Source organism: Pimephales promelas, chromosome 12 (assembly GCF_988280905.1).
Source record: "Pimephales promelas chromosome 12, fPimPro1.hap1.1, whole genome shotgun sequence".
Lineage (NCBI taxonomy): Eukaryota > Metazoa > Chordata > Actinopteri > Cypriniformes > Leuciscidae > Pimephales > Pimephales promelas.
In genome coordinates this window covers 1102576-1129728 of record NC_142780.1, presented here as the reverse complement: position 1 = coordinate 1129728, position 27153 = coordinate 1102576, and the positions used below count along the sequence as shown (strand labels likewise).

Below are 27153 nucleotides of genomic sequence, written 5' to 3'. Positions count from 1 at the left end.
AGAAAAGTATGTTGTGTCTATCGTGTCGCAACGTGTAAATGCTCAACAGGCGGCGAGGTGGGCTTTAGGATTGACTCAATACACGGCAGACACCTGAAATGTGTGTTTGTAGTTTGCTCTAGTTAAACTAGGGTGACCAACAGTCCTGTTTTCCAAGGACATGTCCAGTTTTCACGTCCTGTCCTGGCTGATTTTTATAAAGAGATGAAAATGTCCTGGTTTTCAAAAAACTGCTGGGAAAGATCGGCTCTGCAGCAAAATATAGATGGGCAAAGAAAACAGGATAAAGAGGAAGAAAACTAAAGATATAAATACATTTTGTTAGTTCGTTTTTGTAAGTTTGCGAGAGCTATTTTTGTTCAATTTGGAGGCATTTCTTTTAGTTATTTATTATTTATATATCTATTTTTCTAAAACAGAAGAGACATTATTTCATTAATTATTTTTGAAACCTGTCTGAATCTGAATTTGTCTCTTGTAATATAACAACGTTTCTATCCATACAGAGGAGGCATAGCCTACTTTAAATGTATTGAAATTAATAAGGCATCTTTGAGTAAACTTAGAGTATCGTTTGAGTATCTGTTTGCCGGGCCGAGTGTCCTGGTTTTTGGTAATCAAAATACTATCCTATAGTCTCATCGCCGCAAAGAAGCTACTTCTCATGCATTGGAAAAATAAAGAAACACCCACCACAAAGGTATGGCTTTCAGTGATCTTTCTAACACTCTCTACTTAGAGAGAATCAAATATATTCTTATGGATAAACTGCAACACTTTGAAAAAGTGTGGTCACCTCCCATTCACTATCTCTCTCCTGGCAGTGGAAATTAATGTTTCCCTCTAACTATAATAAAGTAGTATTTAGATGGAAGGATAAAGCTGGGTAGGGTAGGAAAGAGGGATTATTTATGTTTGTTTGTTTTGTTTTGTTTGTTTGTTTTTTCTGACTGATAGTGTGAATGTAGCCATAGTGAATTACGTCAACATGTTAGCCACAGTCAACGCTTCATTTACACATGTGGCTGACTCTGTGCCTCTCAAAACCACAAACGCCTTCTTTCAGCAGTTTTTTTGCACTCTTCTCTTTAACTTTTGACAGTCTATAGAACTCAATGTTTTTTCCCGATGGGACCGATTAGTGCAGACCAAAACTCGACCATTTTTCAGCTGCAATAATCAGCCAAATTTGCGAGTCCGTTCAGTTCAGTGGCATTGTTTACGTTCAGTGCCTCCAAAATGGCCGACTTCAGGATTGATGACATTGATGAACATCTTAGCACTGTTCTGGTCAATCAGTCGTCTTTGTGCTCTAAGCCTGAGGAAGGGCTATGCTAAAAATATTTTGATATGATGGAAGTGTGAATAGTGTGTGAGATTAATACATTTTTTGAGTTCATATTGGACTTTTATCTGACGCATCTATGAATTATTCAGGTGTGCGAGACATCATATTTTTTATACGGTTATTGTTTTGACAGCACAGTGTACACAGGAATTATTACAGTATATCTGATGTTCATATGAATCAGAAACAATACTATCATTTTCTTAAAATGAGAACAATTAACAATAAATCATCTTCTGCTTGTTTGTATATTTAAGCAGTGTTTCTTTGAATTATTTTTTTTCTGTTCCTAGAAATTATGAAACATGTTCACAGTGTCAAACTTTAATTTAAAAAAGTGTTTTCACGAATCTGTATGACTTTAACAACACACACGTCACATTACAATTATCACAGAAAAAGCTTCAAACCAGACATCCAATAAACCCTAACCAACACTTCATCATTGCATAACCCTATGTGACCCATTCTTCATTTATGCATTATGCGATATATTCAAATGCACTCAAATTAAACTGCTGTGAGAAAATCCACATCTTAATACAATTTATTTTAACAATATATTGACTGTTAACGCGTCACACAAGAAACCATGACATGGTATATGTGCATGAAAACTATCAGAGAAATGTAAATCTCACTGATGGAAGTAGTCCACACTGTTGAGTTCCACGTACATTAGTCCAGCAATGCCTCGCAATAATCTTTTAGAAAGTTTAGAAAGAAGCTGTTCTAGGAGAGCCTGAAACACATCAAGACTGTTAAAGGGCAAAATTGGTCTGAATTAAAAATTGTAAAGATATTTCTGTTCTCCAAAATGTATATCTGACAGCAGTTTCATGTAAAATGCTCAAGACTATATTATATTAAATGTGTTAGTATCTAATGCTAATTCTGTAATACTAGAACAACTCTGATTGGATCTGGATCTCTATCCAGAAGAGTGTAATCTGAGTTTGAGTCTGAATTATTTTTCTTTTTAATGCATTTTCCATTCATTTCAATAGAGCGTACAGTGAAGCGTGAGGTGATGAAGCGCGTCACACGTCTTCTCTCGGGCGAGTGTTGTGGGATTCGGACTCGAAAACATCATCTTCCATTCCTTCTTCTATCGGCTTCATAGTCGTGGATGTTTTTGGCAGAGGATTTTTCTCTGTAGAGAGAGAGAGAAACAACACTAGTTGTCAATGTTCAACGTTATAATATCATAATAACAGTATCTGGTTACATATTAAGATTCAAGTGTAATGTTTTATAAAGTCAAATGGAGGCAAAACGTATCATACGGTGCATTAAGGGTATTAACAGTTTCCACAGCTCAAGAATATCATCACAGTAATGTGAATAAAATCACTCAAACAATAAAATGTTAACACACTCTGTGCATGTTATATATCACACTTCTAGTCCTGTTGACTTCATATGCATGTGAACGCGGGCGATCGCAGAACGCTGACCTAGCATTGATTAGCATTGCATTGCAGGAGTGGAGAAGATAGTGTTTTTATTTAAATTATTATTTATTATATGTTAAATTTATGGTTCACTGGACCGTTGGAGTGTCTGAAGAAATTCTGCATGCCCAAAGTCCAGTGTGAGCCTGGCAGTGTTTTAATAGTGACATTGATTAATAATGTCTGAAACGCATGCTTTTAGAGTGCATTAGTTTACACGCCCCTTTCATTATCTTAAACTTTGCTTTTATTTAGAATTTAAATAAAGAAAGATTTTGATCAAGAGCTGTAGTTCCAGCCATGCAAGTTTGCGTTGCTTTTTGTGAATGTTCGTTGGAACTATGGTTTTAGGAGACGTTAAATAACATTCGTAACGACAGAACTTGGATAACGATGCTTTGGGTTTGAATTTGACTTTTGGAAATTGAAGTCTTGGAGCGGGTCCGAGTGGAGACTGCGCGAGTGCCGCCATTTGATAAAATATTAAAAACTGTGTGCGGAGGTGGAGTCGGCCCCTGTCGGCGGCTCATTGGCTGCAGCATCTTTTCTGTTTCTTTTTTTGAAGTTCTACAAAGATGTATGCATGAATTTAGATATACATTGATAAGCAAATATTCATTCATTCGTTTCGTTGGCATGGCTGGTGTACCGGAACCACAACAGTCCGTTTTTTTTAGTGGCAGACTAAAGACTTATGACAGACTGTTGATCTTTGAAACAAAAGTTTGGGTTTGAAATTCATTAAAAAACTGTACGGCGTGATGTTATTGGGAAAACTCATCAAATGCGGTGTGCCGTGTGTTAAAGGTTAACTTCATAACAGGTCTGGTTATCAGAATTCACGTGTTCTGAGCACGAGAAATGAGTTAATCTACGTTCTGGTTATGTTTCAAAATGACATTTGGGTCATTTTTTTTTGGGGTTGAGGAAGAGAAAGACTGAGATATAAAAAGAAAGCATCTTACAGCCCATCATCAGGCCCGATCTGAGGTCACAGCTAGAGGAGAACAGGAGAGACGTCAGGGGTCACACAGCACAGGGGTACACACACACTGACATCACACCTGTGCGAGTGTACTGGACTACTTGCACAACTACTCCTGCATTATACTCATACATCTCACGAGTGTACGGTGACAGAAGTCAGCACGTTTACAGTCTTTTACTATAAAAATTACAAAAATGTGTTAACAGTGTATACTAGGGGTGTGCAAAGCAGCCAGTATTTGTATCTGTATTTGTTGTGGGGGAAAAGTATTTGTATTTGTATTCGAGTAAAGCCACGTCCCCTTGTCGGGTTCTGACGTGTAATGACGTTGGGCTAGCTCATTGGTCGCACGACAGAGGCACCCGAGTTGAATCTCACAATCAAACTCCGGTTCCCGAAAGTTATAAATTGCCTCCAGAACCCATTTAAGGTAAAAAAAAATCTATTCAACAAAAATAGTGATGCAGTTAAGTGTTTTTTCGCTCAGCCGAGCCCTCGCTGTTGCTGTGTGGAGCAACCTGTGTCAGTCAGGTTAGGTACACTGAGGTTCCCCTCATGGAATGTTCTGTGGCAACACATATGTGTTCCCACAGCGCCTCCACCTGGTGTGGCGACCCTAAGCACCCCTCCAATGCCTGTAGGTTTTTTGTCTACTCCGTTAGCAAAGACCTATAGCTTTAAACCCACGGTCCCCTTCTCCCCCCGGTGAAGGGGGAGACCGGAGCCTACGGGTACCCATCAGGGTAGCAACTCTTGCCACGTGTTTTTCACCGAAGGGGGTTTCAGGTCCACCGGAGCGGACCCGAGGTTCACCTACGGAAACCTTGTTATGACTCTTACTATCTCTGGATGGTCAAGTTTGATTGCCTTCTCGGGGACGATCTAAGGACCTCACTAAACCACCCAAATGGTGGAAGTGATGGGCAGTGTGTACAAAGGGCAGGGACTTAATCAACACTAGCTTATGACCTGTGCTTACTGGGAATTCCTCGTTAATGGGATATAGTTTCAATCCCCAATCACGAGCGAGGTTCAGTTGGTTACCCGCACCTCTCGGGCGCAGAGTAGGCACTTGCTGATCCACTCATTGTGACCCGGGACGGGCGGTGGCTCGCGCAATCAGTGGACTTTAAGATCCTGTCAGTTAAGACAGCCCTCCTGGTTGCATTGGCCTCCATTAAGAGGGTAGGGGACCTGCACACGTTTTCTATTGACGAAGCATGCCGAGAATTCGGGCCAGCCTATCCTCACATGATCCTGAGATCCTGGCCTGGATCTGTGCCCAAGGTTCCCACCACTCCCTTTCACGATCACGTGGTGAACCTGCAAGCACTGCCCCTGGAAGAGGCAGACCCAGCCTTGCCACTGCTCTGTCCAGTACAGTTCCTCCAGTGCTGTTGACGTTAACGCCAGAGCTATGCCTCTGGCAGCTTTCACGATTGGCTAGGTGGGTGACCTAGTGGGTGACCCCCACATGTGTATTTCCACTGTTAGCCTCTCTGAGCATGTGCCTTTCCCTTGGCAAGCCACTCTGCCACCCCTGGGGTTTAAATATTCCACCTTGCAAGCTGGACACCCCAGTGTTCTCCGTATATGTACCGTATATAAACGGTTGTTGTAACAAAGACATCTCAAACAATGTCATATTTGCATTATGAAGGTGTCATGTCATGATTATGAACAACGTGACATCATGACTTTTGCGTAAACATACACGCCAATTTCGAGTCAAGTGGCGTGTTATCTCGACACATTTTGAGTTATCCGCGTGTATGCGTGTTTGTCTACGCCATTAACGTCCGCGTCATTCCGTGTGTCCGTACACGCCGTCAAATGTCCGACCAAAACAAAGCAAAATGTACTTGTAGATCTTCATCTGGGGAGCTATGTTTTTCTTTCCTAGGATGGTAAGGGAACAGTCATAAATGCCATTAACTCCAGTGACGGTTAGGTTTAGGGACGGGGTAGAGGTAAATCTTTTTTTTTTTTCCTAGGATGGTAAGGGAACAGTCATAAATGCCATTATCTCCAGTGACGGGTAGGTTTAGGGACAGGGTTGAGGTAAGTCATATATTTATATATACAGTAATAACGTTAAGTCAACGGCGTTCATAAACACGCTGAAAAGCGACGCTGAAAAGCACGCCAAAAATGGAAAAACGAATTGGCATGAGATCAGTCTGTTATGAAGGTGTCATGTCATGATTATGAAGGTGTCATGTCATGATTATGAAGGTGTCATGTCATGATTATGAAGGTGTCATGTCAGTCTTGTGCACACCCCTTCAAGTAAAGTGTTATGGATTTTTTTAAATCTTCTTGCAGACACTCCTTTTAGTTTGCGTTTATTGAACTCGATGACTACAAGTACATTAAAAATATACATAACTGAGATGTATTATATCAAAAGGGAAGTGTGTGACGCAGCTGAGTGCAAGTAGCCCGTTCCACAAGTGTAGTGTCTGTGAGCTCACACTGGAACCGGTGGAGATGAAGAATGAGCGTTAGAGAAGTTTATGACAGAGACGTGTGATGTGGTGTATATCAGCATTTGTGGGCATGAAGGGTCTAATGCCAAGGCATACAGGGGTTAGTAGGGTTGGGTATCGTTTGAATTTTAACGATTTTGATTCCAATAAGGTAATAAAAAAAGTTTTCGATATCATTGACATTTAGTCTTACTGCAACACATTTAGTTTTAGCTGAATATCAATATCATGAACAAAAATCTACAGGCTTAAGAACACGTACACAAGGGACGCTTCCCTGAGGTTTAAAAATACCATAGAACTAATATACATTTCAAGCATTATTAAAGACAAGTCAACACTTGTAAAGTGTAAATAACAAAAAGTTATTCAGTCAAAAACGAGTGAATTTTCTCTTTGTCGTTTGTTGTGTGCTTAGTGTTATTATAGAGACGGCAGGAATATGAGTGCTGTCACTTTAAGAGCTGCAAATCGATAAGAGGAATCGATATTGTAATTTTATCCGATTCCGAATCTTTCCTAACCTCAAGTATTTGATTCCCAACCCTAGTGGTTAGTGTTAGTGGTGATTCTGTAGCGCGGGAGACTTACGCAGTGAGGATCCGGTGGATCCGCCTCTCAGGATCTGGTTGAGCACGTCGTCGGTGTCGCTGGTGCTCGCCATACTGTTCCTCATCTGCATCATGGAGAGCTGAGAGCACAGGCTCGGCTGGCGGTCCATCTTCTTCACAGCCTACGGTACAATCAGCATCACTTCAGTTAATCCCAGCACACACACATGTGAACCCAGACAGCAACATGAGCCGCGCTTCCACCGCAGGAACTTTCCCCAGGAACTAGGGACTTTGGGCTGGTTCTCGGAGTGTTTACGCAGTAGGAACCAGGGTCTAAATGAAGTTCCGGATAAATATTTTTGGTTGTAGTTCCACCAGAGTTCCACTGGGGGCGATCGGCCATGAGTGCAAAATGAATGCGAGTCTATGGGGCTAGACGGCTAAATTTGTCTCTTTCACCCGATTGCCGTTGAGAAATCTCAGATTTGATTGTAGGTTTTGCAAGTTCAACATGGGTTAAAGGTCGAAAGTACTTATGTCCTTTTGATTTCATACAGGTTGAGTTGTTGTTGCCCATAACACGCTAGTATTCTGCTAATGAACGCTGATTGGTCAGTGAAGGACTGCACCGCTTGATGGCATCGTGGCATCCGAAGCGGGACCAGAATGTTAAGAACTTTAGTTGTTCTAGCACGTGTATTTACATGTCAGCTGTCTCGAGAGAGAGAGAAAAGAAAAGGAGCGCGAAAGCACCAAAGTGACTGAAGGATTGCCGTAAAGCAGTATCTCTGGTTGTACGATGTGTATGACGTCATTGACATTTTTAAAGACTTTTTAAAGCAAATAAGTGACTCTAAAAAAATTTAACACCCAACAATGTGTACTTTCTTCGCATCCCGTTTCGAATACAACATTCAAATTACTAGACAAAAAAATTATATCCTGAGAAAAGTGGGTTTGGAGGGATATAGCTCCGTAGACCTCCATTCATTCTGCACTCGTCCTGTGAGCGCCCTCATGTGGAACCAGAGTGGAACTGCAGGAATCAGACATTTACTGAGAGAGAGAGTTCTCCCCTTTTTAGACATTCTCTGGTAGTACTTTTTCAAAGTTCAGGAACTTTCAGGGTTGGGACATGGGCTGCCAGATGTAATTTGATGAACACAGAGGCTGAGTCAAAAGGCTCCAATTCAAACATTAACTAACTCAAACACAAACACACACAAAGTAGCATTAATCATCTTGAAACAATACTGTAGACAAGAACATCACCGGTCAGTGTTTGGTTCTCATTCATTACTATTTTCCATATTTTAGTTGTTAATATTGTGAAATAACACATATGGAAATATGGAGTAGTTACCTAATTTATGGAATTATGCACTAAACTATATCTGAAATTCTTCTTTGTCTTTATTCCAGCTCAATCTGTGCACTTCCTCAACCAACTTTATGAGGAGCATCCGTGCTTTTAAATATTGGACTTTATTAAATATGTTTTTAACAATTAGACTGTTTTTCCTTCACTATTCTCATTTTAATAAGATTAAAATTGGTATGTAGCCACAGATTATATTCGTCTACAAAAATATTTTTAGGAATATAAGTGGCCATTTAAGATCATGAGAAACACACAGTCAAGTGTGTCCATTTTAATATATTGTAAATTGTAATTTATTTTTGTGATCAATTTATAGCATCATTACTCCAGTCTTAAGTGTCACATGATACTTCAGAAATCATGCATAATACATTAATTTATCTTAGAAATATTTTTTAACATTACAAATGTCGTTTGATCAGTTTAATGCATCCTTACTGAATAAAACTGTTTTCAACACTGATAATACTCATAAATGTTTCTTGATCATATTAGACTGTAGTAATGATGCTGAAAATTCAGCTTTAATCACAGGATATAAATGACACTTCACTATATATCCACTTAAAAAACAGCTGATTTATATTTATAATATTTAAACATTTTACTGTATATTTTATCAAATAAATGAGAAGAAGAGACCTCTTAAAAAAAAAAAAACATTTAAAAGCATCTGTATTATTCCCAACGTTTGACCAGTGGAGAGTAACTGGATCTGACCTTGTCGCTCAGGGTGGGGTCGTTGAGCGAGTAGAGCTTGTTGGTGATGTCTTTGCCGATGAGGTACCGGAAGACCTCGTTCAGGAACGACTCGGACTCCAGGAAGTACGTCAGACGCTCCCTGGACCAGCACAGGAGCTTGCAGTTTTCCTCAGCGGTGATCGTCACCTGCACAGTCCGGCACGGATAAGTACAAAACACTTGTCAGGTAGTAAACATGGTGACGTTTTTTAGGTGGAGGCAGAACGACTCCTCCGGCCACTTCCCTAACGTTAGTTTGCAAGTTTTGTTGGATTGTTTTTTAACAATGACTGGAGAAAATATGATCAAGGTTATCCTGCACACACTAGTATCTGGTGTCTGAATCATTTTTGGTTTGACTGGTAATAACAAAAAGCACATATTCAATGGATATTATGTTGTCACTCTTACCTGAAACCTCTCTCCCCTGTTCAACTGAGTGGACCTGAACTCTGGCGAGTCGATGAAGGCGTTGGTGTAGATATTATGCAAGAAATGCCCGCGGTACGAAACCTTCATCCTGTGTGTGGTGCAGAAACGAGGTCATAAGTCACACAACACACAGTATTACAGGAGATCTGCACTCTGAGTGACGCGACGCACGCACTTCCCCTTGAGGAGAATGCTGAGGCGCTCGTCCACCGACGTCTTGTCTTCGGCCGCGTAGATCTGGCTCTTCTTCAGGGTCTGGATGGTGCAGAACTGGCCGGTGAGTCTCTGAAACAGAGCTTCTCGTACGTGTAGCGGCTCGAACATGCGCTTGTACACCCCCTTCAGCTCCCGGTCGATCTTAATCTGGAGTTAAAGGAGTAGTTCACTTTAAAAAAAAACCTTTGCTGTTAATTTACTCACCCCCATGTCATCCAAGATGTCCATGTCTTTCTTTTTTCAGTCGAAAAGAAATTAAGGTTTTTGATGAAAACATTCCAGGATTTTCTCCACATAATGGACTTCAATGGGAACCAAACGGTTCAAGGTCCAAAAGACAGTTTCAGTACAAACTGTTCAAAGAGCTTTAAACGATTCCAGACGATGAATAAGGGTCTTATCAAGCGAAACGATCGCTCATTTAATGAATACAAAAAATTAAGTTTCATAAGAACAAATGCTCGACTTGCTCGACTCTTCTGTTTGAACTCGTTCATCAAAATGAACGAATCTTTTTTCGAGTCATTTTGTTCTTTTCGCTCGTTGAATGAACAAAATGACTCGAAAAAAGATTTGTTCATTTTGATGAACGAGTTTGAACAGGAGAGTCACGAACGTGCATCACAGAACAGAGCAAGGCGAACATTTGAGCTTATAAAACTTAAACTTTGTTATTTATTTATGAAATGAGCGATCGTTTCGCTTTATAAGACCCTTATTCATCGTCTGGAGTCGTTTAAAGGTCTTTGAACAGTTTGCACTGAAACTGTCATTTGGACTGTTTGGTTCCCATTGAAGTCCATTATATGGAGAAAATCCTGGAATGTTTTCATCAAAAACCTTAATTTCTTTTCGACTGAAGAAAGAAAGACGTGGACATCTTGGATGACACGGGGGCGAGTAAATTATCAGCAAAAGATTTTTAAAAGTGAACTACTCCTCAGCACACATACTCAATTCACATTTATTTTAATCGCGCTTTTCACAACACACATCATTTCAAAGCAGCTTTACAGAAAATACACGAGTCCACATTACAGTTTACAGTGATCTGTTATCAGAAGAAACTGTCTGAGTTATGCATTTCATAAATGTACATATACTTTATTACAATTAATGGCAAAAGTAAAGTTTGGTAATGTAAACTGATATTTCCCACTGACACACTACAGCAAAACATGTCAATCTTTTTTGGGGCGTGAACATACTAAAGTGCCAGTACTCTCTATATTTTAGTAAATCATTTGGACCTCCGCTTTAGCAAAAAATATCCATCAGCCAATAACCACATTAGATTTATTAGTCGATTTCTTTCACAATATCCCTTCTATCACAAAACAGTCACCAAAGATGGAACCTAGACGTTTTCCAACAATATTATGTTTTGTCAAGATTAGAAAAGTTGATTTTAAAAGAGATAGTGCAGTCAACTTTGTAATATGAATTATGACTCCGCCCATTTGGGGGAGGAGCCTACTAAAAGCTTTTAAAGTACCATTTCCAACACTATGTCCGATTTCAAAACAGCTAGGAGGAATACTGAGCGTTCGAATAATCCCTGATTTATGAATAAATAAGATGTGATAGGATGATAATGATGATGATAATGATAGTGATGTCCAGCTGAACTCACCGGTCTGCGTTTATACAGCAGGAAGAAGAAGTGCATGAAGTTGACCAGCAGGAAAACCACGTTCCACACCATCACATCCAGTGTGCATCTGTACAGCGCGGCCCAGGCGATGAGCAGAGAGCAGCCTGAGGTCAGAGGTCACATGATCAAACATTAGCAAGCATGATCACATGTGTTGTGCTCCGATCAAACACCAGCAAACTGCAAAGCTTGCACAGGAATTACACTTTTTTATTATTGAAGGGACATACTTTTTTTCTTTCTCATAATTCATTCATTTAGACTTTATATATATATATATATATATAATGTTAATGTTTAAATTAAATAAATATGTTATATATATATATATATATATATATATTATAACTTGTTATATATTAATGTTATATATTATAACTGATTCAACAAGCCTAAACATTTATTACTGTTTCTGTGTGATTAAAAAAATTATATATAATTTCAGGTAATTTTTCAGACTTTTGTCATTCGAAGATTATTCTGGTTTTGATCATTTGGTGCAAATTATCTTAGAATGTCAAAATTGATCATAGATTTATTAGTGTAATTTATATGGTTTGGTATTTAGTAACTTTTTGAATTAGCAGTTTTTTTATATCTTCAATTTGATGCTTTTGCCAATTTTATTAGTTTTAAGTTGTTTTTAATTATTCAAAGCTTTATTATTACAATTGTATTTTTTGTAATTGTAGTAGACCTATTTCAACTTTCTATTTTCTTTATTTCTAATATTAATATTTTCTTTATTTTATTTCAATTACTGAAAACAGAATTGTTACAAGTTTATTCCCCCACCTTATACTATCACGTTTTTAAAAATGCCATTTTAAGATTATCCGTTTACGATTAATTTAAATTAAAGGTGCAATATTTAGCAGGAGTGTCATACACACCTAGAATGACTTGAGGGAGAGTAGATCATGGGCTAATGTTCATTTTTGGGTGAACGATCCCTTTTACTATATTTTATTTCTAAATAATACAATTGTTTCTGTGCATTTGAATGGCATTTTTTATTTTTTCATGTAAATAAAATGCAATGTTCTAGGCTACTTCTAACTTCAGAAAGTGGGGCCGTATTCACGGGCGCGCGCAGGTGAAACTGGGGTGTCGTGATTGTGTGCACGGGCGCGCGCGCTGTACCCGTGATCAGCAGCAGTCTGAGCAGGATCATGTGCAGTGAGAGGGTGGTGGGGATCAGCAGACCCAGTCCGAGGCTCAGGTGGGCCAGGTGGAACAGCAGATGATGAGACTGGGCCCAGTCCTGGCATGACGTGGCGTTCGCGTCCCCGGGGAGCGCGGGCACGCTGGAGAACAGTGGAGGTGAAGTGTAGGATGGGGACACGGACATTCTCTCGAGCTGAAGAGGAGATGCAGAAACTGTCACACACCAGAACGGTTCATAGTATAGAAAGAGCTTTATGGTGCACTCTATAACACAGAAACATTTTATTTCATGTCAGATGGTTCTCGTGGCTTGATCTAAATTGATTCAACTTCGCAAATAGTTATCTTACGTTCGTAACACACACATATATACCCATTTACAACAAAGCATAAAACACGACAGAATGGATCCTTACAGAAGAGCGTGTGTTACATCTGCTACTTCAATTCGATTCTCAGTCTGCGCTCCGCAATTATTCGTGACGTGAAAACACCGAAAAGTCACAAATCGAGAACGCGCACGAATCCTGGAGATCTGCCAAACGAGCAATGCAGTCAGTCAGTGTCCTTCAGTAAACTTTCTAATGAAACACACACACACACACACACACGTGTATACGCTGTACTCCGTGTGAATCTCACACAGCTGCAGTTAAAAGAAGATGGCACTATTAAAACACATTATTAGATATTAATAACAGCATTGTCTACTCACCGGAGTTGACGTTGAAGCTGTAATATGCGCGGTCTGGAGGAATGTCCAGCAGAAGATAACAGATTGCGTGTGTGTGTGTGTGTGTGTGTGTGTGTGTGTGTGTGTGTGTGTGAGGAGCGCAATGACAGGCATTGACTTTAAATGGGCACAAACCAAGCGGCCACTCCTCTGCGCGTGCACGCGACACCACCGCTAGAGGGCGTCTGTTTTTTCCACAGTAGACCACATTAGTTTATCTAATATAACTTGCACACATACATGCATACATACATACATACATACTAACCCCCCCCCCACACACAGACACACACACACACACACACACTCTCACACAACGAAATGTTTGTCAGGCCTGAAATGCACAGTTCGTGTGTTGAGCAAAAGAAAAAAACTAGTGAAACAGTTCAATCTCAGGTCAATAACAGTGTTCTGTTTCATATGACGGACAATAGATGATGTAATGATAATACAGAGGAAATTAATATGAGAGCTTATATATATATTCAGCTAAATAATGAAAATTAATCTCTGCAAACACATCCACAAACACAGACACACATCGCGCAACACTTCTCCTTCAGAACAGCTGATTCTAGTGATGTTCTAACTTTGATCATACAAATAAATAAAACAGGACAACATTTTAGGGGGAACATCCCAAGTGCATCCCATATAACTCATCTTTGATCACCAGAGGGACATGTTTAAAGTTTTTTCCTTGGAAAAAATGATTCATGTCTTAAAATAGATAATCGGATGGTGTCGGATCTGTCTTATGTGCGTCAGGTCTGAGAGTGACAACAGCCTAATGAACTTGCTGCTGTCTGTGCCATTAACGTTAATTAAAGTACAAAAGACAACTCACTGCTCTTGACTGAATCACTTTTGTAGATTTAAAGGTGCAGTACGTGATTTTTAAGACATAATCTAAACAATAAACAACAAGGACAAGATTTTTGGGGGAAAACATCCCAAGTGCATTCAAGATTAAAAAACAAAACAATGCATGGCAGAAATGAATAATGACAATCGATTAAGACTAGACGTGTGGCGCGCGCTTCTCACGAGTCTCTCTCCGCCGGTGTGGCTTCACTCTCTTCCAGCGCTCGACGGGACTCGCTCGTGTGTTCTCCAGCCGGCTCTGCCGCGTGACAGAAGCTCGGTAACCGCAGATCGTAGCGGAACCCGCGCGCGTCGAAAGCCCTGTCGTTCAGAGAGAAGAGTTTCTCCGCGATGTCGTTGCGCACGAGCAGCGCGAAGATCTTGGCGATGTAGCGGTGGCGCGCGAACAGCAGGTAGAGCTTCTTCCTTCGCCACGACACGAACCTGGAGCGCGTGTCCGCACGCAACGTCACCTGCATAAACACAACACGCCCGTTACACACCCCACAGCGGGAACGCATAATAATGAGCTATTAATGATCATTCACCTGGAAGAAGCCTTCTTCTGAGGGTCTGAGGGAGTCCCATTCTGGGGAGTCCAGGAACTGAAATGGATGGATGAAGTGCAAAAACTCCCCGTTCACCGTCACCCGGATCCTATAGTGGAGAGAGATATGCGATGTTCATACTTTGCACGTGACGTCACAAGCACTGGAACGCCGTTCTCCAGCATCGAAACCCAGTAAACTAGTCAAGGATCTCGGCAGGACGTCGCCAGTTTTTATACAAAAGTTGGTGTTTCGAGGTGTAAATGACACGCCAGATAGTTGTTGTGTGATTGGTTGCACTAACCAGACGAGATAAGCAATCTTCACAGTATAACTACACATCTGTGCAGGGATCATTCCATCACGCAAGGTCATTTCAACATTTGTTTGAATACAATGGGTGCATGATCATGTAATTAATCGTGTCTTTAAGTTAACCTGTAGTTTCGTCAATCAGCGCCACCAGCTGGTTCGGGGAGTCAGATGTGTGTGTTATGAGGCTAACTCTATGTTCACACTGCCGTTTCAAAATTCATTGAAAAATGAGTGACTTCTGGGCACTTTGACGCTCTCTCCGGTGGCGGTGTAAACGCAGCTGTCGTATTTTGCTAACAACAACACGAGTGTGATACAGTAGGTTGTTTTGAGGTTTGTGATATCTATGGTTTTTTTAATGAGAACAGTAGAGCTAGATTATTTACAGAGGAATTATTACTGCTCGATTATCTGTGCTTTACACAATTGAACTACCTTCACCTTGGAGTTAATCCTAGCCCATAGTTATGCAGCTAGCTCGCTAACAGACTTGATAGCTACTAGAAAGACCTGGACCTACAGGACTCTACGTTGAAAATACCCGTTTGTTGTCCGCCAGGCATCACGTGACTGCAAAGTATTAAAATGTCGTATTAATATGTCGTCTACAGTCTACTATAATATGCTATAGTTGTTTTAACAATGAGCGATGTGATGTGACATTATCGAATATATACCCTTTACAGAAACACACCTAGAGCGCGTATGCATACACTATATGATGTAGTCTATGGTTTGTGTTTGCGCGATTTAGGGTATTAAAAGCATTTAAATGCACCGAATATTCAAGATAAGGGGCAAAAATACCTCTTTATATATTTATATCATTTAATATAGTTAATCAATATCACAAAATGAGTGCAGTTTTTTCTCTATATAGTATCAGCATAGTTCAATAAACAAAACGTTAATATTAAGTGACTTACATTCTAGACAATATCACCTGTTTTTGCTCTTTTTCACCAATGCAAATAGTTCCAAACAAAGACACGGCTGTTTTGTGTCATGACTGAGTGAACGATTCAATGACTCGATCTTGAATGAATCAGCCGTAGTTTGAATGAATCGGTTGAAACTCAATGACTCACTCATTAACAGTGACTTCCTGCCATCTACTGGCGGTTTTAAATTCTCAAATAAAACATTTTTATCATATCAATATTCAACTTCATGTTTAACTAGCTTCCGGCCAAACGAACATACGTATACCACTTAAGTCTGTCGTGAAACTTACAGTATGTGAGTAATGCGACGCACTGCTGATATTTACGATACACAGATGCACTTCTGATGTCATGAGAATCATATGATGGATAGATGCACTTTTATGATGGATAGATGCACTTTTATGATGGACAGATGCACTTTTATGATGGACGGATGCACTTTTATGATGATAGATGCACTTTTATGATGATAGATGCACTTTTATGATGGATAGATGCACTTTTATGATGGATAGATGCACTTTTATGATGGACAGGTGCACTTTTATGATGGATAGATGCACTTTTATGATGGACAGATGCACTTTTATGATGGATGGATGCACTTTTATGATGGATAGATGCACTTTTATGATGGACAGATGCACTTTTATGATGGATAGATGCACTTTTATGGTGGACAGATGCACTTTTATGATGATAGATGCACTTTTATGATGGATAGATGCACTTTTATGATGGATAGATGCACTTTTATGATGGACAGATGCACTTTTATGGTGGACAGATGCACTTTTATGATGGTAGATGCACTTTTATGATGATAGATGCACTTTTATGATGGATAGATACACTTATCATGGATAGATGCACTTTTATGATGGACAGATGCACTTTTATGATGGACATGCACTTTTATGATGGACAGATGCACTTTTATGATGAATAGATGCACTTTTATGATGAATAGATGCACTTTTATGATGGACAGATGCACTTTTATGGTGGACAGATGCACTTTTATGATGATAGATGCACTTTTATGATGATAGATGCACTTTTATGATGGATAGATGCACTTTTATGATGGATAGATACACTTATCATGGACAGATGCACTTTTATGACAAACAGATGCACTTTTATGGTGGACAGATGCACGTTTATGATGATAGATGCACTTTTATGATGGATAGATACACTTATCATGGACAGATGCACTTTTATGATGGACAGATGCACTTTTATGATGATGGATAGATGCACTTTTATGATGGACAGATGCACTTTTATGATGGATAGATGCATTTTTATGATGGACAGATGCATTTTTATGATGAATAGATGCACTTTTATGATGGACAGATGCACTTTTATCATTATATCAGCTTCAATCTGATGTTTGCAATGGTTGATTTAAGCTCGGAAGTGTCAGTCAGGGTGTTTATTAATATAATGCTATTTTATTCGTCTGAAAGAAGAAAGTCATATACACCTAGGATGACTTGAGAGTGAGTAAATCATGTTTCATTTTAAAGTGAATACTCACCTGCCTGAGACCAGAACTGAGAGTTTGTCTATCGGGGTTTTGCCCTCTATGGCGAAGCATTGCTCTTTGTCTATAGTGTGGATATCGCCATCACAACACTCAACGATCTTCCCAAAGTGAATTAAGGACACCCCCAGCTTTTTGAACATGTAATCGTAGAGATTCTGGAACTCCTTCTCGAAAGTGACTCTTCGCAGTCTGTAGGACACGTGCACGAGCTGCGCGAGACTTAAGGCGAAGAGCGCGAAGGTCCACGAGAACGAGTCGCTCGTGCACGGGTCGGACCACGACCAGATCGAGCAGCACAAAAACCCCAGAGTCAAGAAGCAGAACATGTAGAGTAGTCCATAAAAGCCACTGCCTCCCATGAACCCTAAAACCAGCAGGATATGCGCGAGGTGAAACACTGATCCTTCGGGATGTTCCTTCCATTCTGAACACACTGGATACTCCAGAGACTCGGTCGCGTTATTCTCTGGCAAACGAGTCAAAGGATCCATGATGGGAAAGAAGAACCAACACGCGTGCTGTATATTCCTCAACCTCTCTCTCTCTCTCTCTCTCTCTCTCAGAGAGAGAGAGAGAGAGAGAGAGAGAGAGAGAAACCCGAGCCTGCAGACACACACACACAGAGAGAGAGAGAGAGAGAGAGAGAGAAACCCGAGCCTGCAGACACACACACAGGACAGTTTTACAGCGCACAGTTTTGGAAACGTAATGGACTTCCAAGTTCTCAGTTGTCATAGTTCGAGTGTGTGTGTGTGTGTGTGTGTGTGTGAGTCTGGGATGTGTTTCTCCCGAAACTCCTGTTTGAGATCTAAGTTGTGAATACGTTTGGAACATTAGATCTAATTTTAGTATTCTGGCATGAATTAAATCAGCTGAAATACAGAAAAGCGAGGATGTAACATTGTTCAATTATTATGTAGCAGTGAATGAAGTTATGGGCTATTAAAAATAACATGTAACGTTACTAATAATGTATTAGTAAATGTTACAAATACATTTAAAGCTAAAATAATTTTTGTTGATATAATTGAAAATATTATGCAAAGAAAAATTAGCATAATATTTTCAATTATATCAACAGAAATAATTTTAGCTTTAAATGTATTTGTAACATTTACTAATACATTATTAAAATAGAAAGTAATAGACCTGAGCTAACATAAACTAGCCTAAAAAGGAACAGTATTTTTAATTAACTATACACTAAAATGCCTGGTTCAGATTACACGATTTTAGCCCGATTTTGGCACGTTCCGTTTGACGTAGGGTGTCGCGGGGATTCGTAAACGGCATTTGGCGTCGGGAAGCAAGATTCGATCGTATCATCTCGTATAGTGTGTCATAGTGGGCGACAATCACGACAAAAAGACTAGCATGTTTAATCTTTTTAGTGATGACTGGTCAGGAACCAGTATAGTCTGACGTTTCTTGTCTACGACATGACAAGATTTTAGGAGTCAAAATCACGTAATCTGACACATGTGACAGACAAAAAAAAAATTGTGTAATCTGAACCAGGCATTATAAGCTTAACAAAGATGAATAAATATTGTAACAAATGTAGGCGTATCACTGTTTGTTAGTTAATGTTAATTAATGCATTAAATAATGTTAATGTAACCGTATCATAAACGTTTTATGGCGATGAATGCTACCGAGTTACAGTATAAAATGTCCAGAGAGAGAGTGAAGATGTTCTGCATGTAAGCCTGTCCTGATCAGCCAATCAATCATTCAAGTGCTTTTCACTATTCGCAAAAACTCGATGTGAAGCGGCTGTGACATCTGTTTAACATCTGTTAAAGAAGTCTTAAATTAACGTAAAGGGCTGGGAGAAAATGGGATGCGTGTCAGATCTGTGTCTCAGGTCTTAAAGTGACAGCAGGCTAATGAACTTCCTGCTGTCCGTGTCATTAAAGCTAATTAACAGCTAGAATCAAGCGGCAACATTCTAATCTGAAAAATTAAGCTTACCCGGGAATTGTGAAAAACTGCAATACATCGAAAATCCGCTGGGGGCAGGTCCCAAAAGGGAGCAAATATCCATAGACCTCATGTTCAAATGTCCCATTTTTTCTATAGATTGTATTTAGATATGAAATGTATGACAAATAAGGGCGTGGTTAATTTTGATTGACAGCTGATAATGGGCTGTGACGAGTGGAATTCCTGAAATTTGACGTCTCAGCCATTTGATTTTTTTTCTGCTAAATTTACAATTACATTTGTATTGAAATATAGTACATAAAATGGGTTGCTGTGCTATAAATTACACTAACTGACACTGTAAGAGTGCTTCACTCCATTTTTTTCCGGTAAGTGACATTCCACTACTATTATAGCATCGATGTTTGTGGGCAGTGTGGCACTCCAACAGTTAGCTTTAAATCGCCTCAGATAAGTTAGTGTCCGAGGTAGCCATTTATAACTGACGTTTGAAACATTGTAAATGCGTCTCCCAAATGAATAAATATAACATAAGAATAGACTGAAATGTCCAACATTGGAGTGTTAACATATTTTGATGGGTTGTACTCTTCAGCAGCGTTGCAGTGAATGTAGAAGCCATAGACTGTAAAACGTAGCCTATAGTCTGCAGTCGATCGTGTAACGGGACAGATAGCTGAGGCTGCTCGGCTGAAGAGGCGTGTCCACCGGCGGCTCAGTCTCACACAAAGCCCGCCCTTTTACCCATATATGGATTGGCCAGAAGGTGGTTAGGATTTCCCAAGTTTTTCAAAAGATGGCGCCGCCCATACCCCCCATAAACGGCCTCAAAACCGATGGGTGAGATCACAGACGCTTTGTCCAGTCTATGCTTCGAACGTACGGTTTTCTAAGTCTGGCTGCAGTAGCCGAACTGAAGCCCTGTTCTACATGGAAGTTGTCGGTGTGGTGAAGTCTGGGTCCCACTGAAGTGTTGAGTCCCAGCTAATCCGATTGGTTCAAAGCACGTTTTATTGGTAATCGCTTTAGTGCCTGGTTACAAATCAGAGAAAAGCACTTTATTATAACTACGTTATAACGAGTCATAATGTTTCGTCACTTACAGTATATGTTTCATAGACTAGTATATAACCGAAGCTATAGATAGTAAATTTAAACACTTCTCGTTCTTTGTGGGTTTTTTTTAGTTAGCTTACATAGTAGCATAGCATACAGCCATCGGATGATCGTCCTAGCTGAGGTTTTATGCCTTACCGTATTCACAGCGATTCGAAATGCAATCATAATTATGCAGACATCCCAACCTGCAAGAATTCATTTCAGGGAGGTAGATCTCGTTGACGGGATTGGGTTGACTAGCTTTCGCGAAGCACACTTACAAGGTCTCTCGCTCTCTCCCTCTCTGCCGTGCACGCGCCCCGCTATGTATGTTCCATCTCGCTCTAGATTCTGGGAGATTTGAACTCATTTGTGGGCATCAGGGAGGCGCTATCGATATGCAGGAGACACCTGGAACTTCTGGAAGACCTGGGATGTCTGATTATGTCACTATTTTTATCGCAATAATCTGCGCAATATGTACACGTTTTCTTATTAAAAATACCGTGTAATAATGTTAAGTTGTGTTTATTTAAAAGGATAAACTGTTTATAAGAAAAATTGCAATAAATTACAGAATTTTAGCTGTCTTTTGTGTGTACTTAGTATAAATATTAATTGGTTGTCTAGGCTTGATTACAGAACAGTAATACAATTACGGAATCACAAATCTAATGTAATCAAATCCATTAATTCATATAATAATCTTGTATTTTTACTCTGATTAATGAAAGAAAATGCGTTTTCAGGTATGTTTTGCGACATTAAGCTATTAAGCAATAAGGAAATATATATATATATATATATATATTAATTACATGCATGTCATTTTGTACTAATTCATATGATTTATGTCATAATTATTTCTTAAAACAGAACATCAGACAATAAAATAACATTCAATGCAATACAATTAGTGAACCAAAACTTACAGGCTATAAACAAATTAAATGTTGGCCAAATTACACAATACAATACAAAATGAATTCAACTGAATTATGAGATGTAACGAATTGATTTTTTTACACAAACACAAAACTACAAGTAAATGCACATCATTTTTGGACATTTATAAAGCAATACAAATCAGCTTTAAACAGACATACTGTAGTGTGTCTTTAATTTCCTGAACACTTCTGTGATAGTCCTCTGGCTACACAGTGTGAAGATTAAAATAATAATCATGTTGATTTAGCTGTGTTAACGATGTTTAATAGGTTACAGATTTTGAGAGAAGAGTTTTTAGGTCCATCCTGGATAAACTAATGAGACCCAAATATATGCAGTGTCTTTTGCTGTATGTCAAGTCAAATCTGTAGTTTGAAGTAAATTATATTGTATGTGCAGTTTGTGTTTAGCCATCCTGAGGCCTAGATGATGCAGTCAGGTGAGATGTGCCGAGGCACCTGAGACCAGGAGACGAAGAGACTGAGCAACTCTAAAACACACACACAAACATGCGCAAAAACGTAAGGGGTACCACTGTCGTTTTTTTTTTTCGGGCCGAATTTTTGAGTTTCGATATCTCAGCTCTGGAAGGGGCTAGAGCCTCCATTTTTGCACTCAGGTCTAAGTCTCATGGCCCTCTATCAGAATCCAGAGTTTTGGGAAGATTGGAGAAACTTAATTTTTCGCCCAAAAAAAAAAACGTAAGGGGTACCACTGTCGTTTTTTTTTTTCGGGCCCAATTTTTGAGTTTCGATATCTCAGCTCTGGAAGGGGCTAGAGCCTCCATTTTTGCACTCAGGTCTAAGTCTCATGGCCCTCTATCAGAATCCAGAGTTTTGGGAAGATTGGAGAAACTTAATTTTTCTCCCAAAAAAAAAAAAACATAAGGGGTACCACTGTCGTTTTTTTTTCGGACCCAATTTTTGAGTTTCGATATCTCAGCTCTGGAAGGGGCTAGAGCCTCCATTTTTGCACTCAGGTCTAAGTCTCATGGCCCTCTATCAGAATCCAGAGTTTTGGGAAGATTGGAGAAACTTAATTTTTCACCCAAAAAAAAAAAACGTAAGGGGTACCACTGTCGTTTTTTTTTTTTCGGGCCCAATTTTTGAGTTTCGATATCTCAGCTCTGGAAGGGGCTAGAGCCTCCATTTTTGCACTCATGTCTAAGTCTCATGGCCCTCTATCAGAATCCAGAGTTTTGGGAAGATTGGAGAAACTTAATTTTTCGCCCAAAAAAAAAAAACGTAAGGGGTACCACTGTCGTTTTTTTTTCAGGCCCAATTTTTGAGTTTCGATATCTCAGCTCTGGAAGGGCTAGAGCCTCCATTTTTGCACTCAGGTCTAAGTCTCATGGCCCTCTATCAGAATCCAGAGTTTTGGGAAGATTGGAGAAATTAAATTTTTTGCCCAAAGAAAAAAAAAACGTAAGGGGTACCACTGTCGTTTTTTTTTCGGGCCCAATTTTTGAGTTTCGATATCTCAGCTCTGGAAGGGGCTAGAGCCTCCATTTTTGCACTCAGGTCTAAGTCTCATGGCCCTCTATCAGAATCCAGAGTTTTGGGAAGATTGGAGAAACTTAATTTTTCTCCCAAAAAAAAAAAAAACATAAGGGGTACCACTGTCGTTTTTTTTTCGGGCCCAATTTTTGAGTTTCGATATCTCAGCTCTGGAAGGGGCTAGAGCCTCCATTTTTGCACTCATGTCTAAGTCTCATGGCCCTCTATCAGAATCCAGAGTTTTGGGAAGATTGGAGAAACTTAATTTTTCGCCCAAAAAAAAAAAAAAACGTAAGGGGTACCACTGTCGTTTTTTTTTTCGGGCCCAATTTTTGAGTTTCGATATCTCAGCTCTGGAAGGGGCTAGAGCCTCCATTTTTGCACTCAGGTCTAAGTCTCATGGCCCTCTATCAGAATCCAGAGTTTTGGGAAGATTGGAGAAACTTAATTTTTCGCCCAAAAAAAAAAAAACGTAAGGGGTACCACTGTCGTTTTTTTTTCGGGCCCAATTTTTGAGTTTCGATATCTCAGCTCTGGAAGGGGCTAGAGCCTCCATTTTTGCACTCATGTCTAAGTCTCATGGCCCTCTATCAGAATCCAGAGTTTTGGGAAGATTGGAGAAACTTAATTTTTCGCCCAAAAAAAAAAACTTAAGGGGTACCACTGTCGTTTCTTTTTCGGGCCCAATTTTTGAGTTTCGATATCTCAGCTCTGGAAGGGGCTGGAGCCTCCATTTTTGCACTCAGGTCTAAGTCTCATGGCCCTCTATCAGAATCCAGACTTTTGGGAAGATTTGAGAAACTTCATTTTTCGCCCAAAAAAAAAAAACATAAGGGGTACCACTGTCGTTTTTTTTTCGGGCCCAATTTTTGAGTTTCGATATCTCAGCTCTGGAAGGGGCTAGAGCCTCCATTTTTGCACTCAGGTCTAAGTCTCATGGCCCTCTATCAGAATCCAGAGTTTTGGGAAGATTGGAGAAACTAAATTTTTCGCCCAAAAAAAAAAAACGTAAGGGGTACCACTGTCGTTTTTTTTTCGGACCCAATTTTTGAGTTTCGATATCTCAGCTCTGGAAGGGGCGAGAGCCTCCATTTTTGCACTCAGGTCTAAGTCTCATGGCCCTCTATCAGAATCAAGAGTTTTGGGAAGATTGGAGAAACTTAATTTTTCGCCCAAAAAAAAAAACGTAAGGGGTACCACTGTCGTTTTTTTTTTCGGGCCCAATTTTTGAGTTTCGATATCTCAGCTCTGGAAGGGGCTAGAGCCTCCATTTTTGCACTCAGGTCTAAGTCTCATGGCCCTCTATCAGAATCCAGACTTTTGGGAAGATTGGAGAAACTTAATTTTTCGCCCAAAAAAAAAAACTTAAGGGGTACCACTGTCGTTTTTTTTTTCGGGCCCAATTTTTGAGTTTCGATATCTCAGCTCTGGAAGGGGCTAGAGCCTCCATTTTTGCACTCAGGTCTAAGTCTCATGGCCCTCTATCAGAATCCAGACTTTTGGGAAGATTGGAGAAACTTCATTTTTCACCCAAAAAAAAAAAAAACATAAGGGGTACCACTGTCGTTTTTTTTCGGGCCCAATTTTTGAGTTTCGATATCTCAGCTCTGGAAGGGGCTAGAGCCTCCATTTTTGCACTCAGGTCTAAGTCTCATGGCCCTCTATCAGAATCCAGAGTTTTGGGAAGATTGGAGAAACTAAATTTTGCGCCCAAAAAAAAAAAACGTAAGGGGTACCACTGTCGTTTTTTTTCGGACCCAATTTTTGAGTTTCGATATCTCAGCTCTGGAAGGGGCTAGAGCCTCCATTTTTGCACTCAGGTCTAAGTCTCATGGCCCTCTATCAGAATCCAGAGTTTTGGGAAGATTGGAGAAACTTAATTTTTCGCCCAAAAAAAAAAAACGTAAGGGGTACCACCGTCGTTTTTTTTTTCGGACCCAATTTTTGAGTTTCGATATCTCAGCTCTGGAAGGGGCTAGAGCCTCCATTTTTGCACTCAGGTCTAAGTCTCATGGCCCTCTATCAGAATCCAGAGTTTTGGGAAGATTGGAGAAACTTAATTTTTCGCCCAAAAAAAAAAAACGTAAGGGGTACCACTGTCGGTTTTTTTTCGGGCCCAATTTTTGAGTTTCGATATCTCAGCTCTGGAAGGGGCTAGAGCCTCCATTTTTGCACTCATGTCTAAGTCTCATGGCCCTCTATCAGAATCCAGAGTTTTGGGAAGATTGGAGAAACTTAATTTTTCGCCCAAAAAAAAACGTAAGGGGTACCACTGTCGTTTTTTTTTCGGGCCCAATTTTTGAGTTTCGATATCTCAGCTCTGGAAGGGGCTAGAGCCTCCATTTTTGCACTCAGGTCTAAGTCTCATGGCCCTCTATCAGAATCCAGAGTTTTGGGAAGATTGGAGAAACTTAATTTTTCGCCCAAAAAAAAAAAACGTAAGGGGTACCACTGTCGTTTTTTTTTTCGGGCCCAATTTTTGAGTTTCGATATCTCAGCTCTGGAAGGGGCTAGAGCCTCCATTTTTGCACTCAGGTCTAAGTCTCATGGCCCTCTATCAGAATCCAGACTTTTGGGAAGATTGGAGAAACTTCATTTTTCGCCCCAAAAAAAAAAAACATAAGGGGTACCACTGTCGTTTTTTTTTCGGGCCCAATTTTTGAGTTTCGATATCTCAGCTCTGGAAGGGGCTAGAGCCTCCATTTTTGCACTCAGGTCTAAGTCTCATGGCCCTCTATCAGAATCCAGAGTTTTGGGAAGATTGGAGAAACTTAATTTTTCGCCCAAAAAAAAAACCGTAAGGGGTACCACTGTCGTTTTTTTTCGGACCCAATTTTTGAGTTTCGATATCTCAGCTCTGGAAGGGGCTAGAGCCTCCATTTTTTGCACTCAGGTCTAAGTCTCATGGCCCTCTATCACAATCCAGAGTTTTGGGAAGATTGGAGAAACTTAATTTTTCGCCCAAAAAAAAAAAAACGTAAGGGGTACCACTGTCGTTTTTTTTTTCGGGCCCAATTTTTGAGTTTCGATATCTCAGCTCTGGAAGGGGCTAGAGCCTCCATTTTTGCACTCATGTCTAAGTCTCATGGCCCTCTATCAGGATCCAGAGTTTTGGGAAGATTGGAGAAACTTAATTTTTCGCCCCAAAAAAAAAACGTAAGGGGTACCACTGTCGTTTTTTTTTTCGGGCCCAATTTTTGAGTTTCGATATCTCATCTCTGGAAGGGGCTAGAGCCTCCATTTTTGCACTCATGTCTAAGTCTCATGGCCCTCTATCAGAATCCAGAGTTTTGGGAAGATTGGAGAAACTTAATTTTTCGCCCAAAAAAAAAACGTAAGGGATACCACTGTCGTTTTTTTTTCGGGCCCAATTTTTGAGTTTCGATATCTCAGCTCTGGAAGGGGCTAGAGCCTCCATTTTTGCACTCAGGTCTAAGTCTCATGGCCCTCTATCAGAATCCAGAGTTTTGGGAAGATTGGAGAAACTTAATTTTTCGCCCAAAAAAAAAAACGTAAGGGGTACCACTGTCGTTTTTTTTTTCGGACCCAATTTTTGAGTTTCGATATCTCAGCTCTGGAAGGGGCTAGAGCCTCCATTTTTGCACTCAGGTCTAAGTCTCATGGCCCTCTATCAGAATCCAGAGTTTTGGGAAGATTGGAGAAACTTAATTTTTCGCCCAAAAAAAAAAACCGTAAGGGGTACCACTGTCGTTTTTTTTTCGGACCCAATTTTTGAGTTTCGATATCTCAGCTCTGGAAGGGGCTAGAGCCTCCATTTTTGCACTCAGGTCTAAGTCTCATGGCCCTCTATCAGAATACAGAGTTTTGGGAAGATTGGAGAAACTAAATTTTTCGCCCAAAAAAAAAAACGTAAGGGGTACCACTGTCGTTTTTTTTTTCGGGCCCAATTTTTGAGTTTCGATATCTCAGCTCTGGAAGGGGCTAGAGCCTCCATTTTTGCACTCATGTCTAAGTCTCATGGCCCTCTATCAGAATCCAGAGTTTTGGGAAGATTGGAGAAACTTAATTTTTCGCCCAAAAAAAAAAAACGTAAGGGGTACCACTGTCGTTTTTTTTTTCGGGCCCAATTTTTGAGTTTCGATATCTCAGCTCTGGAAGGGGCTAGAGCCTCCATTTTTGCACTCAGGTCTAAGTCTCATGGCCCTCTATCAGAATCCAGAGTTTTGGGAAGATTGGAGAAACTTAATTTTTCGCCCAAAAAAAAAAAACGTAAGGGGTACCACTGTCGTTTTTTTTTTCGGGCCCAATTTTTGA

General features: G+C 40.0%; 2 protein-coding genes across 2 annotated transcripts; both read right to left on the bottom strand.

The window, feature by feature from the left end:
• Positions 1–1662: 1662 nt before the first annotated feature.
• On the bottom strand, positions 1663–13400 carry popdc1 (popeye domain cAMP effector 1). The gene is made up of 8 exons (XM_039651231.2): positions 13140–13400; positions 12401–12617; positions 11237–11361; positions 9563–9750; positions 9367–9475; positions 8935–9102; positions 6871–7012; positions 1663–2501 (listed from the first exon to the last, which is right to left on the bottom strand). Exons 1-8 carry the CDS (start codon positions 13269–13271, stop codon positions 2389–2391), a joined length of 1194 nt encoding a protein of 397 aa, XP_039507165.2. The 5' UTR covers positions 13272–13400; the 3' UTR covers positions 1663–2388.
• A 149-nt stretch (positions 13401–13549) lies between these two features.
• On the bottom strand, positions 13550–17949 carry popdc3 (popeye domain cAMP effector 3). Its single transcript, XM_039651318.2, has 3 exons — positions 17381–17949; positions 14570–14678; positions 13550–14494 (listed from the first exon to the last, which is right to left on the bottom strand). The coding sequence occupies exons 1-3, from the start codon at positions 17878–17880 to the stop codon at positions 14201–14203; spliced, it is 903 nt and encodes a 300-aa protein (XP_039507252.2). The 5' UTR covers positions 17881–17949; the 3' UTR covers positions 13550–14200.
• Between the last annotated feature and the right edge of the window lie 9204 nt (positions 17950–27153).